Source organism: Dromiciops gliroides, chromosome 1, assembly GCF_019393635.1.
Source record: "Dromiciops gliroides isolate mDroGli1 chromosome 1, mDroGli1.pri, whole genome shotgun sequence".
Taxonomy (NCBI): Eukaryota; Metazoa; Chordata; class Mammalia; order Microbiotheria; family Microbiotheriidae; genus Dromiciops; species Dromiciops gliroides.
The window spans coordinates 650,089,348-650,107,121 of NC_057861.1; the positions used below are offsets into that span (position 1 = coordinate 650,089,348).

Genomic DNA, 17,774 nt, shown 5'->3' on the forward strand with positions numbered 1-17,774 from the left:
GGAAATTGCCCAGCATCATTTGCAATGATAACAGGTGCAGCCTGAACATGGGGGAAAAATCTTTGGGAAGGTTCTGGCCAAAAATTAATGAACAACTAAAAAGGAAAAATGTTGATACCCACACAAAATCTATGCCCCAATTTATATACACATATAAATACTCACATATGCACACCAAAGAGAATATCAATGAGCTATTTTGTGAGGGTCTATATAATATTTTAAAGTCTTACTTTCTTGGTATTTTAATAACATACTCAGAGACTTATATTTCCATATAGCATCATCAGATTTAGTTTAGAGGGACCAACCTCAGAGTTAAACAAGCCTAGTTCTTTCATGTTGTATAAGAAGATATTGAGGAACAGGCAGATCAAATGATTTGCCTAGAGACAAAAATGTTACTGCAGAACTAGGGATCAAGATTCAGCCCTTTGGTTTGAAATCTATTGCTTTTCCCATTATTATACTACCTTCCATGGTGTGTAATGTTATCAATTAAACTCAACAAATAATGACTGTTTGCTGAATTGAGTCAGAAGAAAAAAGATTCAGGGTCTACAATGCCATCTGCCTACACAGGGCCAATTAGGTAAATAAGGTCTTTGTTCTTGCTTTCCACCTTGCCTATAGATTCAAAACCATTTCATTTTTGAAACTCACTGGAGTCTAAAGGTCAAACAACTGTAACCATCATTTTTCCTGAAAAACATTTTGATTGACTACATGTCATACCACACATGGTATGGCATACTACACGAATATAAAAATACAAGAAATGTATTTAGTACTTGTTAAGAAATCAATTTTACAGCCATTTATTTGTGAAATGAGTGTTCCATTATGTCTTCAGAAGTATGGAAAGGCAAATGGAATTTTTCAAATTGTCTTCCAATATTTTATCCTTCTGGGTTGTGAAAAAAAATCATAGCTTTGAACCCTTGTGTGCCTGTCACACTGTCTCACAGATATTAGATATAAACAGTGTGTTACTGATCTGAGAGGTATCCAATCAACGCTCCCTAATGAAATTGTGCTTTAATCTGATAATGAAGCCATGAGCAGATGGAACTGCAGAAACAGAAAGCCTCTATGTTGAATTCAGCAGCCAGACATAAACACTGACCTTCAGATAATTATAATAAAGGTTTTCCCCATCAATAAAAGTGCATTTTTTTACCTTAGGAGGAGATGATGGAATAGAGAGGCTATAGTTCAGGCCACTGCTGCAGGCGCTGCCATGGAGAGCTAACACTGAGGCTTGGAAGGCGTCCTCATCCTCAGGAGAGTACTGAGACTCGAAGGTGGATTCATCTGCTAAGTCTGCCTCATTTGCGTCCACCTAGCAATAAATATAATTGCATCAGTCTGAATATCTGTCTTATCACATATGTTCCCAACATTTGCCAGCTCAAGGCTAAAATGCATCCTGTTACTATTCTCATTTTTCATCTTTGTTATGCACAGAATCTCTGATACATCAAGGATTGGCTAATGCAACAGAACAGGAAAAAGCTGGCAACCAGGAGTAGAGGGTGCTGACATTAAGTGTCACAACTGTATGACTTCATTCCATTAATAACAGAGCCAATGCATTCTTTTTTCCACTAACAACAATTAGCGAAAGGCTTGGATGCCACTTCTAAGTTTGAAGTAGTCGTATAAATTAAGCATAATTTGTTTTACAATTCATATTTTTTTAAAAGCACCATCACCTCCTGAGATTATAATGAAATATAAATTGAGTCTCATTTTTAAAACCTTTAGTCTTAATAATTTGCAGAATTGTATTAAAGCAACAATTTTCAAAGCTGTTAAAAAGCACATTTTAAAATAGACTGGAGTCTAGAAACCATTACATGATCAGGATGGTGATCAAATTTGGTGTCTCTAAGAACCCACAGAGGGGATTAATGCTAACACCACAATACCATGCCTTGAATATAGTTCCTAATCCAGGCATAGTAAAGCAAGATTATGGAGGAAGGACAGGGAATAGAAAGCAAGGGGTAAGAACTCTCCACATGGTAGAGGAACTCTCCACTTTCCAACTGCAGCTCTGCTTGGTTTGAACTCCAAGGTACAAGATGTCCCCACACTGGGTACCCCCTGATAGCTACTCCTTTCCAGCTTCCTTTTATATGTTATTTTCCCCATTAGATTGTAAGTTCTTTGAGGGCAGGGACTTGTCTGTATCCCCAGTGCTTAGCACAGTCCCTGACACATAATAGGTACTTTATAAATGTTTATTGAATTACAATGAATGAGACTATGATGAATGAGAGAGAGAATTAACTTTTCTGTGGTTGGGGGAAGGAGAAAAGTTAGTTGGTGATGATGCTGAGAAGCGATGAGGAATGAAAGAAGGGACCCTAGTCCAGCCCCCTTATTTTTCCATGTGAGGAAATTACAATGAGGAAGTTCATAGCAGTTGTTATAAATGAACTTAGAGGAATAATTAACAAGGTCATTTGCTAGTAGTGAGGACGTCACAGATATGATGGGGAGCACAGCTTGTAACAAGCTTCCCCCTCAAACCTCATAAAGTATTTCACAAGATCCTAATCCACTTAACGTTAGATATTGTTGTTATCTGTATTGGCAACTTATATCCCTGTTAGCGTGAGCTCCTTGAAGGTCAGGGCTATTATACATATGTGTGTATGTATATATAATTATATATAAAATCCCCCCCCCATTTCCTATCATGATGCTCTTCACAGAGTAGGTCTATAACAAATGATGCCATTACCATAGGTCAGAAATGGCTACCTAACATTTCACACGCATAGTGTGAGGTAGAGTTTATTTAGTGAAAAAACTATTGCTGCTCCCAGGGAACAAAGAACCTGAAGTCCCTAGGAATATTATTTCAGAATTTTTCAGTATTTCATTCACAAACATACCATAGGATTTCAGAAGAAGCCGAGTGCATTGTTTTAAAAGTATATTTGGTTATCTCTTTCAAACTCTACTTATATTTCACATTTGCTTTGGTGGTGCTGATAGGGTAGCACTTTTTCCTCTGCTAAGGAAATCTTGAATTTCTACATACAAACAGGCCTGGCCTGATTCCATGTAATTGGTTCCAAGAAAACACATTAGGTGAAACAACATTACAGAGAATTATGTTGTTATTTAGTTAAGTTAGTTCCATAGGAAAGAGCAGAGATGTAAGTTTTTGTTTCTGTTTTTTTTTTGTCAGGGGGGGGGGGGAAGAGAAGCATTGTGAATGGAATAGTTTAGTTACAAGTACACAGTAAGCTAGGAGTATCCTAGGAGGATGAAACTAAGAACGTTATAGGCAGGATATGTGATGTTTCCATGGGATTTGTTTATGTAGGGACAGGAACTGGACCCATGATTTCATTGGTATAGAGAATTCCAGAGGAAGAAAACTTCCCTTCTCAATGCTAGTCAACACCTCCTCTACAACCTTTAGTCTCAAAGAATTTCCTATAGCAGTAAAAAGTTAAATAACTAGTCCAAGATCACATTGAATGTATATGTCAAAGGCAGGAATTAAAGTCAGGTCTTTTGGGGCTCAAGTCAACTCTCTATATCCTATGCAATACTACTTCTTATTTTAATGGTGTTATTGGAGCATAATAGTGGCAGAAGGAAGATGATTTACTGTATGCCTGTTATTTCTTCCTGAAAATCTGCTGTTTTAGATACGATATTTCATTCAATTACATAAATATTTATTGTGTCTCTATGTGTAAGGCACTATGTTGGCTGCCTAACACAAGTCCCATAGGAAGCAGTCCTCAGCGTTTATTCTACTGAGGTGACATAACACATATACAGATAATGCAAGTATGAGTTTAGTAACAAATGGAAAAAAAAAACAAGGGAAAGAGAAATATAATCTAGGAAAATTTAAGGAAGTTGTCAGAACCGAAAATTGCGAGGTTTGAGGAAGGCATCAAGAAGAGTGTGGCTAAGTCTTGAGGAGAGGAAAGGATTCTGAAAGGCTGAGATAAGAAGGGAGCACTTTTCAACCGGTAGGGCCATTTGCAGAACTAGGTGGTCATGTGAAATGTAACAAAATGTTTTAGGAATATCTTGTAATCTATCTTGGCTAGAATGCATAGCAGCACAGGAGAACGGTATGAAATCAGGCAGGAAGGCTATATGGGAGTCAGAGTGGGGATTCACCTTAAGTAGCAGAAGTTTATATTTTATCACAGAAATAATAAAGATCCATTGAAGGTAAGTTAGGGGCAAGTCACTCCAGATTATAATGGAATGAGTATATAGTTATCTTTGGGTAAAAATGCTTGAAAAATAAAGTCACTTTCTGTTGAAGTCAACTAATTTTTAAAGTTTGCAAAGATCAATAAATTTATAAATGGATTTATTGAAATAAGAAAATATATATCATAAGTACCCAATAGATGGTAGGGTATACACATAATAGATGTCTTTTGAATTGGATTAAACTGAAGCTACCACAGGTATATGAATACCAAACTGCTTATGAAAAACCATTTTAAAGGTTACTTAAATATTACCATGGTATAATTTATTCTTGAGAAATTCCCCTGGTCCATAATAATTTCTATACTTAGAACATTTTCCTTCTTATTTCCTTTTAACGTTTTTAGGGATGCAGAACCAGGAACAAAGAATTTAGGAACATCCATTTCCCACCCCCTGTCTATCTTCCAAGGTCCAATCCTGGGTTCTCTCTTCCTTCTATGTTCTCTTCCTTAGTGAGTTCATCAGCTCCTATGGGTTAATGACCATATATACCCCAATACCTCTTCTGAACTCATGCAGTATCACCAAATGCCTCCTGAACATCTCTGCCTGTGTTTTCCAAAATCATCTCAAATTCTACATGTTCAAATTATCTTCTCCCCTAAATTTTCACCTCTTCCAAGATTCTTTTTTTCTATTGCAGACACTAGCATACTGCTAATCAAGCAGGTATAATCAATCCTTGACTGTTTCTTTTCCCTTAATCTCTCTTAATTTAGCCAGTCAATTGCCAAACCTTTTTTATTCTAACTCCATAATACTGATCTAATCTATCCCCTTCTCTCTGCTTAAACACCTCCTCCTCAAGATCAGGCTTTCATTGTCTCTCCTCTACCGTATTTTAATAGCCTTCTACTTGGTTTCCCCAATTTTTCTCTTCTCCAATTCATCCTTATCAAAAGCATCATCCGAATGTAGAGATCTATGTTGCTCTTCCACTCGAAAATATTTACAACAGAGGTAACCTTTTTCTATGTGTCAAGGACACCTTTAGCATTCTGGGAACACCTATAGGCCCATTCTAAAAATAAATTAAATGGGAAAAAATAAAATATAAAGGATTACAGAGAAAACCAATTACATTGAAACACAGTTGTTCATTTTTTTTTAGCAAGTTCATGGACCTTAGGTTAAAATTCCTGACTCAGAGACTTCCCAAGGTCTCTGTAATTAAATACAAACTCTTCAGTCTCAGCATTACATTTAAAGTCATCCACAGTCTGACAACAAAGTACCACCTTTCAAGAATGATCCCAGATTCCACCTCTTTAAGTACTCTATATTCTAGCCAAGCTGAACTATTCAAGGGAATTCCAATATTCCCTGAATACAACTTTCCACTTTCTATCTTTCACACAATCATTTCTCTTAAAATGAGCATTAGCACAGATACATATAGCTGAAGAATCTAGGACTATATTTATTTATGCTCTTACTTAAAGCAAGAAATGTAGATGGCCAACAGTTTGTTAGAAAAATATGAAGTATTTAATGTATTCGAAAGTTGATACCAAAAATATGTCTATCACATATGAATGGTTTAAAAAAAAGATATTCAACCACAATACAGTACAAGACATTGGACCAAATCTCCATAAGTTTAGAAAATGTATGCCAAAAATTTAGGCAGGAAGACAATCTTGGGCCTTAGTGCTAAGAGTACTGTCAAATTTATCTATTTATTATCTTTATACATATCCTTTCTCCAAGGTCATAACAAACAGCAAGTCTTCTACCTTAATTTTTTGGGGGGTAGGGGCAGGGCAATGAGGGTTAAGTGACTTGCCCAGGATCACACAGCTAGTAAGTGTCAAGTGTCTGAGGCCAGATATGAACTCAGGTCCTCCTGAACCCAGGGCCAGTGCTTTATCCACTACTCCATCTAGCTGCCTCCTACCTTAATTTTTAAACCAAAGCATCAAAACTTACTTTGGTAACTATGCAAAGCATTAAATTTACTGCCCCCCCCCATACCTTTTTTGGCAGTCTCCTTGTCAATAATAAAAAATAGAGCCAAATATATATGATTTGAGCATGTCATATCACATGATAAATAACTTGTTCTTCTCTTATGATAGAGTTTTAGTGATTAATATATACTGAATTGTAAATATCATGACACCAATAAGAAAATATAGGGAGTGGCCCTTTAAGGAAACTGACAGTGATACATAAAGGAAAAAGAAAAGAAGAAATTTAAAGAAAATCAAATTAGGAAAATTTGACAGTGAAGTGAGTTACATTATAACTTAATGTTATTAATTACATTTCCCCCCTCAAATTTCAGCAAATTAATTTTCCACATCTCACACATACGTATACATACAAACATGTACACACTTATGTATTATATATATGTATACATATACATATATATTTTCCTACTTCATCTTTGAGAACTTTATGGCAGGGGTAGGATGAATTGGCCAAGCTTCAAGTTTTTTTAAATCAAGTTAGCAAAGAATCAGTAATAAGCCTATTACACTAATCTATTACTATGCTCAGCAAAGCAATCATTTAAGCCAAGAAAGGACTCCAAAAGAAGGCTTGGTAAACTTGGGGCACTGACCAGAGCTACCTCAGCATGGAAGAGGGCTACATCAGTCGGCCCCTCCTCCTCAAATGAGTATGCTGTGTAGAAAAAGGGATCTTCCTTAGCAGAAACATAACCTTCTTCTGGTGAAAGCTGCAGAAAGAATGAAGCTCAGAGTTGGATGAATAGTCATTGAAAAGAACATGCAAAGAGAGATATGTTGGGGAGATTTTCCTTTTGAAAAAAATAAATAAATTTTCTTTTTATACTTATGACTTTGACAAACATCAACAAATATAAACATTCTCATATACAAATAACATAAAAGATGATTACATATGGGAAAAGCTATATTATTTCTTAGGTTTTTTTAGTATAAGTTAAATTTAATGTAGTAATTTCACCAGTCTTGGTTGTCTATGGCCCCTTCTAAACTTTGCTCTGCTTTCTTCTATGTCTGAGAGACTTCATTTTTCTTTTCTTCTTTTTTAAAAGTCACTATCACTATTCCCTTTCATCCTCAGAATTCTCCCTTCTCAAAACAAATATTCACCCCCATTCTGACTTCTAGCAAAGAAGAATACTCAAGAAAAAACAAATCAACACCTTGGCTATATCTGAAAACCTCTCATTCTGTACACCCAGTGTTTACAGAGATTCTGAACAACAGAAGGAAAAAAAAAACCCAAGTTTAGAAAGAAATTATTCAATAAATAATTAGAAATAATGAATTTTATAAATGTCATCTTTCACTTGTTATTTAATGAATTTATGATCACAGATTATTCACCTCTAACATAATACAACATTCTTATTTTATCAGTTTTTAAATTTTAATTCCCCCATAAGTGATTATCTTTTAAAAGTTATATGAAATTAATTTAGTCACCAATTTTATCTATTAACCCATCTGAATAAAGAAACAATAATTATTAAAATGGAAAAAACAATTTTTATGAAATAAGATACTTCAGCACAGTGCAGAAGAACTTTAGAAATCATGAAATAAGTCTGTTAAGCACAGTGCTTTGCACACAGTAGGTTTACCAGAAATGTTTGTTGAACTGATAGTTTTTTTCCTTTCATTATTCAAGAAGGTTAACAAAATGTCATTTATTTGACTTGATTGTGTTGCCATAAGAGACAACAGATTGGGCCAACCTGGGAAATATAATTTAACTTCTCGTAGTAATAATAATGGTTTGCATTTATATAGCACTTTAAGGTTTTCAAAGTGGTTTTACACATATTATTTTATTTGAGCTTCAAAACCACCCTGTGAGGCAGATGCTATTATTATCCTCTTTTTACACATTAGAAAACTGAGGTACAAAGAGGTTTAATGACTTGCTCAAAGTTACATTGCTAGTAAGTGTCTGAATGGGATCCGAGGCTGCCTCCAAATCTTACCAGCTATCCCATTATAGTAATGCTTGCCTCTTTCTATCCCTTAGTAATTCTCTAAGACTGTAAGTTACCAGAGGAGTTTTCGATCTGCATTGTGTCAGGTGCAATTTCCATTTCTGGTTTTCTTACTACAATAATACCACAGATCCACACCAAACACACTCACTCTCTCTCTCTCTCTCTCTCTCTCTCTCTCTCTCACACTCACACACACACACACACACACACACACACACAGCTGTGTGTCCTATCAACTCTCTTTAATTTAAAATGTGTGTGTGTGTGTGTGTGTATATATATATGTATATACACACACACACACACACCCCAATATTACTAAAATAAAAGGCTTAATTCTAGTGTACCTTGGTTATTGTTGGTAGGGAAAACTGACAAAATTAATTTTTGTCAGTCACAGGAATATTGGAATCAATTTTCTAAATAAATACCTCAGTGATTTCTTTGGAACATTTTTGCTGTACCATAATTAACTAATAACCTGTTCATAAGCAACTTCTGAATAATATGCATTATCTGCCACCTAAGGGGCAGTTTTATAAGTATCCCTTTATTAATACAGCAGCATCTCTGTTTATAGATAGTTGTTTATCCTTTATACTTTATAATTATAATGTTTTATTAATTATTCTATTTAAATGACACAGCAGCATTATGAAGAAATAGATAAAAAGCTGGCACAGAGCCATGAAGACTTAAGTTCAAGTTCTACGTTTGGTAAACACTTCCTGTGTGTCCTTCACAAGCCATACTGCCCCTCAAAACAGGAGCAACTCTCCAAGACCGTGGGTTGCAAAGAAGGTGCCAGTACACATTAGTAGGAGGAGTTTCCTCTTTTGACATTTTCCTATATCAATGAAATCATCACAGGTCTAGCGCCTATCTTCTATTAAGTGTGTGTATATATATGTATGTATATATAAATTCTACATATAGGAATATTCTCTTTCCTCTTACATGCAGAACACATTGGAGGTATACCTCACTGTAGGCAAATATAAAATTTAAATATTGCTTATTTTTCAAAAAAAGTAAAATTTGAGGGTTCAAATTCATCTTACTAGACAACTTTATACTTTATAAAACAATTCTTTAAATTAGCAACCTCTTTTTCTTTCACTACTTTAAAGATTCATTATTTCACTGGTCCCTACACATGTATATATAGATGCCTGGGTTATAGATGCCTGGGTACACACACACACACACACACACACACACACACACACACACACACACACACACCACCACCACCACCACCACCACCACCACCAAATCACCACGACGATGCAAATTGCAAACTTTCCACCTTCTCTGTAACAATCTTTCTTATGATGAGCCTATTTGACATTAACTTCCCCAGAATATTTTAAATATGGTTCGATTTTCAAAACCAAAATACACATATAACTTTGCAGGAAGATGTCTAATGAAAAAAAGTGTGGCATATTCACTTTTTTTTCTTTTTTGGCGGGGCAATGAGGGTTAAGTGACTTCCCCAAGGTCATACAGCTAGTGTCAAGTGTCTGAGCTGGATTTGAACTCAGGTCCTCCTGAATGCAGGGCCAGTGCTCTATCCACTGCACCACCTAGCTGCCCTGACATATTCACTTTTCAAGCATAGTAGCAACCACACCATTCAGTTGAGTCAAGGACCACTAGGTGATAGGCATTTCTGTCACTGGAAATGAAGCAGATCCCAAGAACTCTGGGGAAGATTATTAATATTTTTTCTGGGATTCACTATAGTGTTCCCCAACATTAGTTTGTACTAATTAGTATACACTAATCATTAGTCAGAAGATTTATTTAGGGGTTTCTATTAGTACCTATCATTAGCAAATTTTTATGTATGTTTTTATACACACACACACATACATATATATATATATAAAATACTCACGAGTGGGTGAGTTTTTGTCTGTTATTGATGGAAATTATTATATAAATTGTTGCACATAAAGGATAAATTTTCATTGTTCAAGATAACATCTTAACATCCAAGTGGCCCATTTCCACTGGAAAAGAGACAACAAAATCAAGATAACCAAAACTCTTACAGGGAGAGGTTTAGTAACTCCAATTCTCACGGTTCCTGAGGGTGCTCCTTTCAGGGCTTGCACTGCTTCTTCAAGACTGCCATTTTCCAAGTTAACATCATTGACAAACATAAGCCGGTCCCCGGGAAGGAGTCTTCCATCCTGTTCGGCAACACCACCAGGCACTAATGAGCGAATTACAATGACTGTGCGAGCAGGGTCAACTGGATCCTGATGCAAACAGAAAAAAACAATGAGGAAGATGAAGAAAATAGTTTCTTTAGGAAAACCCCAAATTTTAAGTAATAATATCTAGGTAATTATTATAAATATTTCACATTTAAAATAAAAAAACATTAATTAATATATGCTTTACTATATGGAATAAAGTTACTATAACTGTGCTGCAAATTATTCTTGGCTCTTTCTTAGACCGTATGCCTTATATTTACATGTTACTCAAAGGATCTCTGATTTCCTCCTAAATAGGAAAGGTCCTCATAGGATCATAAATGTATAACTAAATAGGACATTGGAGGTTATTATATCCAATTCTTTTATCTTACAGATGAAGAGACAGAATACTGATAAGGGTAAGTAAATTGCCCAAGATCACAAAAATTATAGAAATCAGAGGCAGGACTGGAATTCAGGTCTTCCTGAATCCAAAACCCAGTGCTATATCCACTATGTTACCTGGATGCCCAACTAACAGACTGAAACTTCATTATCTTCTCCTGGTTTCTCTGGCTTTCTTCCAGACTCTGCTTAAATCACACCATCTGCTAGAGGCCTTTTCCAGTCCCTTCTATTGTCACTGTGTTCTCTTTGAGATTACCTTCCTTTATGTGCATATATTACATATGCATTTTTTGGTTGTTGCCTCCCTTATTAGAATGTGGGACCCTGGAGTGCAGGGACTGTGTTTTTACTTTTCTTTGTATCCCAGAACTTAGCACATAGTTGCCATTTAATAAATGCTTATGGATTGACTTGATAAGATTCAGGGAACTGCTTGCATCATATATTGATTAGCAAAGTGACTTGCTAGGGGTCAAAGTGCAAGTAAGTGTCTGAGGCAAAAACATGAAACCAATTCTTTCAGAATTCAAGTTCAGCACTCTATCCATTAGACTATCTCCCCTTGAACATAACAAAGGTTAAATAATAAGTGTTTGCAACAAACAAGAAATAAGAACAGCAAGGCTATACTAATATCATTTGTGTTAGGTCATAGGAACACATACATATTATTATATAAACAGCACAGTAAAATCAAAATATCTAAAATACCCAAAGGCTGTACAACTTCCCTATACCTCACGCTGCTGAGGTATCAATTGTAGGAAAGAAACAATGTGCCCATGGAAGAAGTCTGGTGGAATTCAGAGCTAAGTGATCAGGGATGGATTAGCAAAGTGAGAACAGAAAGGTCTGGTAGGTGCAAGTAGGGAATAAATTAAATATGTCCAAGTAAGTGGAATGGGATTAGCTAGGTCAGAGAAGGGTGGAGAAGGCCTAAGGTCAATAATCAAAGAGGGAGGCACAGAGGGAACAAGAGAAAAAGCAGCATGGAATCCAGGTATATTTGGACCACAAGTGATCTGTGAATCACAGAAGTGGCAGATTACTTTGTTCCAAAGAGGATAAATTTTCATTTTAAATTCTGTGACAATTAGCAAAGCAAATGCTCTAATATGCACATTAGAACTGTTGAATTCAGCTAAAAATGAAAGTCTTCCATCCATGGGAAACAGACATACAAAAGAACTGTTTTCCTTCTCCCCATCCCAGGAAAATAGCATGAGGCAGAGAACTCTGGGGAATAAGCAAAAACTCTGACCACCTTGAAAATATTTATTAGATGCTCAAACTGAAATGCAGTCCAAAAGACACACAACTTCAGTGATTTCTAGATCTGAGAACTGATGAACTTCTCCTCTGCTCTTAGACTGAGGTACACTAGGCCATATGTTTTATCAGAAGAGCTGCTTTGCCTAGGATGATACTTTAAACCCATCACTACAACTACTAAGTGAAAGTAATAATTCAGTTTTGTTTTGTTTTTTGCAGGGCAATGAGGGTTAAATGACTTGCCCAGATTAACACAGCTAGTAAGTGTCAAGTGTCTGAGGCCAAATTTGAACTCAGGTCCTCCTGAATCCAGGGCCAGTGCTTTATCCACTACGCCACCTAGCTGCCCCCAATAATTTGGTTTTGGGGGGGGGGTTTGTTTGTTTTTTTCAGTTTTGTTTTTAAAAGTATTTGCATATCTAAAGCTGAAAAAGAAAGGTGAAAAGAAACCACAAAATAATAACTAGCAATGCACTGACAGTGTAAACTCTTGCTGGAAGCAGGACTTAGAAAGTAGGCAGCATCAAAGGACCTTGCATCTTATATGACTTTATAGTGCCATCTAAGCTGGCTTTGTTGTTTGGCATTAATTAATAAATAGCTACAGTTGCAGTCTATCAGATAGACTTTCCCATTCAGGCAATTTAATTGAAGAATACAAGAAATAGCTCATATGATACTCGACCATTTTAAAGTACATTCAGAGATACACTCAAATTTATGAAACTAACAATACATATATATCTATGTGGATGCAGATATATAGATATGTTATACCAAGTGCCAAACATGTAACTCATGCAGAAAAAAGACTAAATAATAGATTAATAGTTCAATTTTCAAATACAAACATAGACTGGAGCACAGTACAGAGAACTCAAAATTTTACATAAATTAATTTAAGTGCACTCTACAAAATACATATTGATAAAGTAAATATAATTTCTGATAATCCTATAAATACAAACTATATTCTTCCCTCATTTTATCAAGAGTTAAATAATAAAATAAATGCTTATTATGTTAATGTGCTCTCTCACCTGTTTAAGAAAAATTCTTTTACAAAACAATATTACTAGTGAATAATAATAATAATAATAATACTATTTGGAAATATTCACAGAAAGAAAACAAAACTGCTGCTGTCTATAGAACATTACGAAATAATATAATTTTAGCTTTTCTTTGCTCTCAAAGGTATAATTTGATCATGGAAATTACCTTCAAAAAAAGCAGACTGATTCTGTTGAAATGAGTATATGTTACCTGATAGTCTAATATGCTAAAACCAAGTCCTACGCTCCCCTTTTCCAGCTCAATATGTTGAATGTTGGTTTCCCACATTGCCAAAGATGATCCTTGCACCTCTTCTGTACTCTGACCCACATCAGTCATGTCGAAAGCAGTATCCTCTGTCTCTGATGAGCCAATGAATTCACCGAGGTCTACATGAGGCTGGAAGAAAAGAACAGAAGGCTCTTATTTCAGAAACACAAGATCAAGAGATATATTGTACCCAAAGGAAAAGGAAAAATCCAAGTCTTAGGAGATAGAAAAAATACCTCAAGGAAAAATCACCAATGGGTCAACTAATATTTTGAATCATGAGGGCAATTAATAAAATATCATTCAACATTTTTTAGAGGAATAGAAATTTGAACTATTAAGTATTAAAGATATAAAGAGTTCAATGACATTTTACGGCACAAGTATGAAATAATTTGGGAGAAATTGGATTGTTACATAAGACAAAAAGTATATAGAAATTAATATTTATATATTATTTTGTATTTGGGGGCATCATTTTACCAAATACAGAGTAAAATGATGTTTTTTTAATTAATAATATTAGTTCAGTATTTCAGTACTATTATGGATCTATGATCTCTTTGAAGTGGCTATTATTCCTTCCTTTGGTTAACATATCCATACATAGCAATCCTATGTGATTCTTGTCTATATTCTCCCTTAGAGACTCTACAAAGAATTGACCTAAAGTGCAAGAAGCCTTCCTCTACGTGGATGCCACTGCAGTTCTCAAATAAAGAATCACAGCTATAAAGTTGAATTGGATGTTAGCCATTATCTAGTCAAACCACCTCATTTTACTGATGAGGAAACTGAGAATTGGAGAGATTAATTGGCTTCTCCATGCTCACACAGGTAAGTGACAAAATCTAGTCCTCTGACCAGTAGCAAACTGACCCTTTATTTTCAAAATGTTTAATGCAACTTCAGTATTACTGCATAGATAAAAGAAATGATCTTCTGTTCCTTTTTGATGGAACACTCTTCAAAATTTTCTATATAATCTCAATAGGATGAGTATCTAAGATACGTTCTTTCCTGTTGGATACTATTTGGAGGAGGAGCAAATTTGACATATATCAACTTTAAAAATTGCTTCAGCTACTCCTCCAAAGAATAGATGGTCTCTATTTTCTTTCATTTTTTTCTAATGGAGTAGAATGTATATAAAGGAAAATAGCATAATGCATAATATATAAATTTGTTAATATAATAATGGCTTGAGTTCATTTTTTATATTTTAAAGATATAAATTCTGTAGTATAAGATATATTATGGGGACAGAACTCACATGCATATATAACAAACTAGTCAAAACCCAAACCACACAATCAAGAATTCAATTCAAAAAACATTTATTAAGTGTTTACTATGTGCCCTGTTAGACTTTGATTCATGTGAAGTAGCTATTAGCCAAACGAGAGTAAGTAGGAATACCTTTTCTGTTAAATGGATATCAGAAAGATTCAACCTATCCAACTCATCCTGGTTAATGGGTAAAGCAAGTGGACGACAGCAAACCATTGTCACTTGTATAGGAAGCTCTTTTAAAATATTCACCACGTCTTTGTGATTTTCACCAAGCAAAGTTATTCCATTCACCTGTTGTAATGGAGAAAAAAAGATATATAGATATAGATATAGATATAGATATAGATATAGATATAGATATAGATATAGATATAGATATAGATATAGATATAGATATAGATATAGATATAGATATAGATATGTCACAATGACCCATGGAAAAACATGTTTTAACATCAAATAAAGTATATTATTTCACAAATTAAGCATTACTCCTGATTTTACATATATACCCTATATCAGATTGCTTGCTATCTTGGGGAGGGAGGGAAAAAATTTTTGGAATTCAAAATCTTACAAAAGAGAATGTTGAAAACCATCTTTATATATAATTGATAAAATACTATTAAGAAACAAATAAATCAAGTGTTACTTTCTTTTTTTTTTTTTTTAGTGAGGCAACTGGGGTTAAGTGACTTGCCCAGGGTCACAGAGGTAGTAAGTGTTAAGTGTCTGAGGCTGGATTTGAACTCAGGTACTCCTGATTCCAGGGCTGGTGCTCTATCCACTATGCCATCTAGCTGCCCCCAAGTGTTACTTTCTTGTATCTTATATACAGCATATACACAAATGATTTCATATTTGTCCAAGATCTATAATGATTAGAAATGGTCCACAACTGTTTTCCACCTCTCAGCTAGAGCTTAGGTTACTTTGGTCAAGGAGTGGTACACTGCAGTCTAATTCTAATTCAGACATAAAAGAGTGTTAGGAGATTCTTTGGTTGATTTAAACTTCTGACAGTTCACCTGTCATCACAGTACAAAAAGTCAAAGGAAAAAACTATATTATACAATCATCAACTCTTAACCTCCACTTTATCCCCATTTCTTCTGCCAGATTAAGAATCTCAGAACCAAAATGAGAAATATAGATATTATCACAAGATTTGATGTTGAAAGGAATCTTAGCAATCATTTGGTCCAGTCCCCTCATTGCACTTATAAAAAAATTGAGGCTCAGAGGGCTGAAATTATTTACCCAAGGTCAGGTACACAACAGTTAGTGAAAAGACTACACAGATACTCTCTAAATTAAATTATGTTTATGAAGGAAAGGCAAAGGTTGGGAGGTAGAAAGAAAAGGGGACTTAGGGATGGAAGGCCAATAAAGAATAGAGGCAGAAAAAGTTTATTAAATTTTCTTGAACATAAAATGTTGGGACTTAGTTCAGAATATGAGTATATACATGATCTAGATTTTTTTGTAAGCTTAGGGTTTTTGTACTTTGGTCCTTAATGTGCTCTTTAAGGTAATACCTAAGTCTTGAAGAATCAGAAATTTTGAGAATCTCAGAGTTGGAAGGAATCCTAAAGTTCATCCTGGAGATAATTAAGTGGCACAATGGATAGGACACTAGACTCGGACTCAAGGAAAACCTGTTTCAGACAGAAAATTCTGTCTCAGACGATGACTAATAATATGCAATACTGGGCAAATCAATTAACCTTTCTCAGTATGTTCCTAAGGATCAGTATGTTGTAAAGATCAAATAAAATGATATTTGTATAGCATTCTAAAAATCATCATACTGATGATGATGATGATTACTCTGTTCAATACATATCTGAAAAGGAATTCTTTACTGCTTTTTTTTTTTTCAGAAACTTACTTAAAGGAAAGAAACAGAAACAATTTCTTACTTCCAGTAGCTCATCACCACTGAAGAGTTTCCCACTGTGTCCAACAGGCCCTTCAGGCAGAACAGATCTGATGAAATGATGTCCCACAGTTGCTTCTAAGCTTATTCCCAACCCACTGCTCTCACTGAACTTGTTCATGTGGGCAACCTAAAAGAATGGAAATCATATATAATTTTATTTCGCCATTATAAATAACTGCGATATAAAAGCAAAAGGTATAAACTGAATTTTTCACATAACTGATTAATGAATAATAAAATTATATACACACACACACACATATCTGTGTGTGTGTGTGCGTGTGTGTGTGTGTGTGTGTGTGTGTGTGTGTGTGTGTGTAGAGGATAGAGGGAGGGAGGGAAAGAAACAGACTGACCGACAGAGAGTCATCAGAATGCTGCAGAAATTGTAACGTTCCTATTGGAAAGATTACTGATGTCCATAAATTTCTAGAATTAACCTTAGTTCTAAGTTTCAATATCAGTGGCAGTCAAGAGTAGCCAAGTTTCTCGAATTAAATATGGAAGAGCCCAATTCACAGCATCCATTCTTCATTACAGGGAGATTCCCTTCTTACTAGAGATATACTTTTTTAATTAACAAAAGTTAATGCATTTTAAAATTCTTTCCCTAGTGACACATAATCAGAAATTAAAGCACTACTTATAAAGCTCAAGGACTCTACAACAGGAAGAGACCTTAGAGAGCAATGAGTCCAATAACCTTATTTTACAGATGAGGAAAATGAGACTCAAGAAGTCAAGTAGACTGAACAAGTTTGTACCAATTAGAAATTGAGGTCTAATAATGCCAAATCCAATGTTCTTTCCACTGAATCCCACTACCTTAATAGGGCTTGTTTTTGTCTCTATAACTACTATGAGAGTCTCAGAGAAAGAACTTGAAAGTGCTTTGTAATTATGTGCCATATAATTAGGGTTGTGTTTGCCATTACGATCCATTTTCTCTATAATCCATAGGAATTCAGACCCTACCAAGAGTATCATCTTACCCAACACCTGATTGTTCTTGCCAAACCCTGAGGATGGTACAGTTATGCAAAGGCAAATTTAAAAAAAAAAATCTTCATGTCACTATGGCATAGGAAGAGTAAGA

General features: G+C 35.0%; 1 protein-coding gene across 9 annotated transcripts in view; it reads right to left on the reverse strand.

Annotated features, from left to right (window-relative positions):
* MPDZ (multiple PDZ domain crumbs cell polarity complex component) overlaps positions 1–17,774 on the reverse strand; it is a 220,961-nt gene that overhangs the window by 107,214 nt on the left and 95,973 nt on the right. For 8 of the 9 annotated variants that reach the window (XM_043979442.1, XM_043979448.1, XM_043979447.1 and 5 more), the window contains exons 14-19: positions 16,659–16,805; positions 14,863–15,027; positions 13,384–13,572; positions 10,285–10,494; positions 6,836–6,952; positions 1,181–1,342 (exon numbers count right to left, since the gene is read on the reverse strand). In XM_043979442.1, coding sequence (XP_043835377.1) covers positions 1,181–1,342; positions 6,836–6,952; positions 10,285–10,494; positions 13,384–13,572; positions 14,863–15,027; positions 16,659–16,805 — 990 coding nt within the window. Of the gene's footprint in view, positions 1–1,180; positions 1,343–6,835; positions 6,953–10,284; positions 10,495–13,338; positions 13,573–14,862; positions 15,028–16,658; positions 16,806–17,774 lie in introns of all 9 variants that reach the window. The other variant, XM_043979441.1, reaches the window with a different exon arrangement.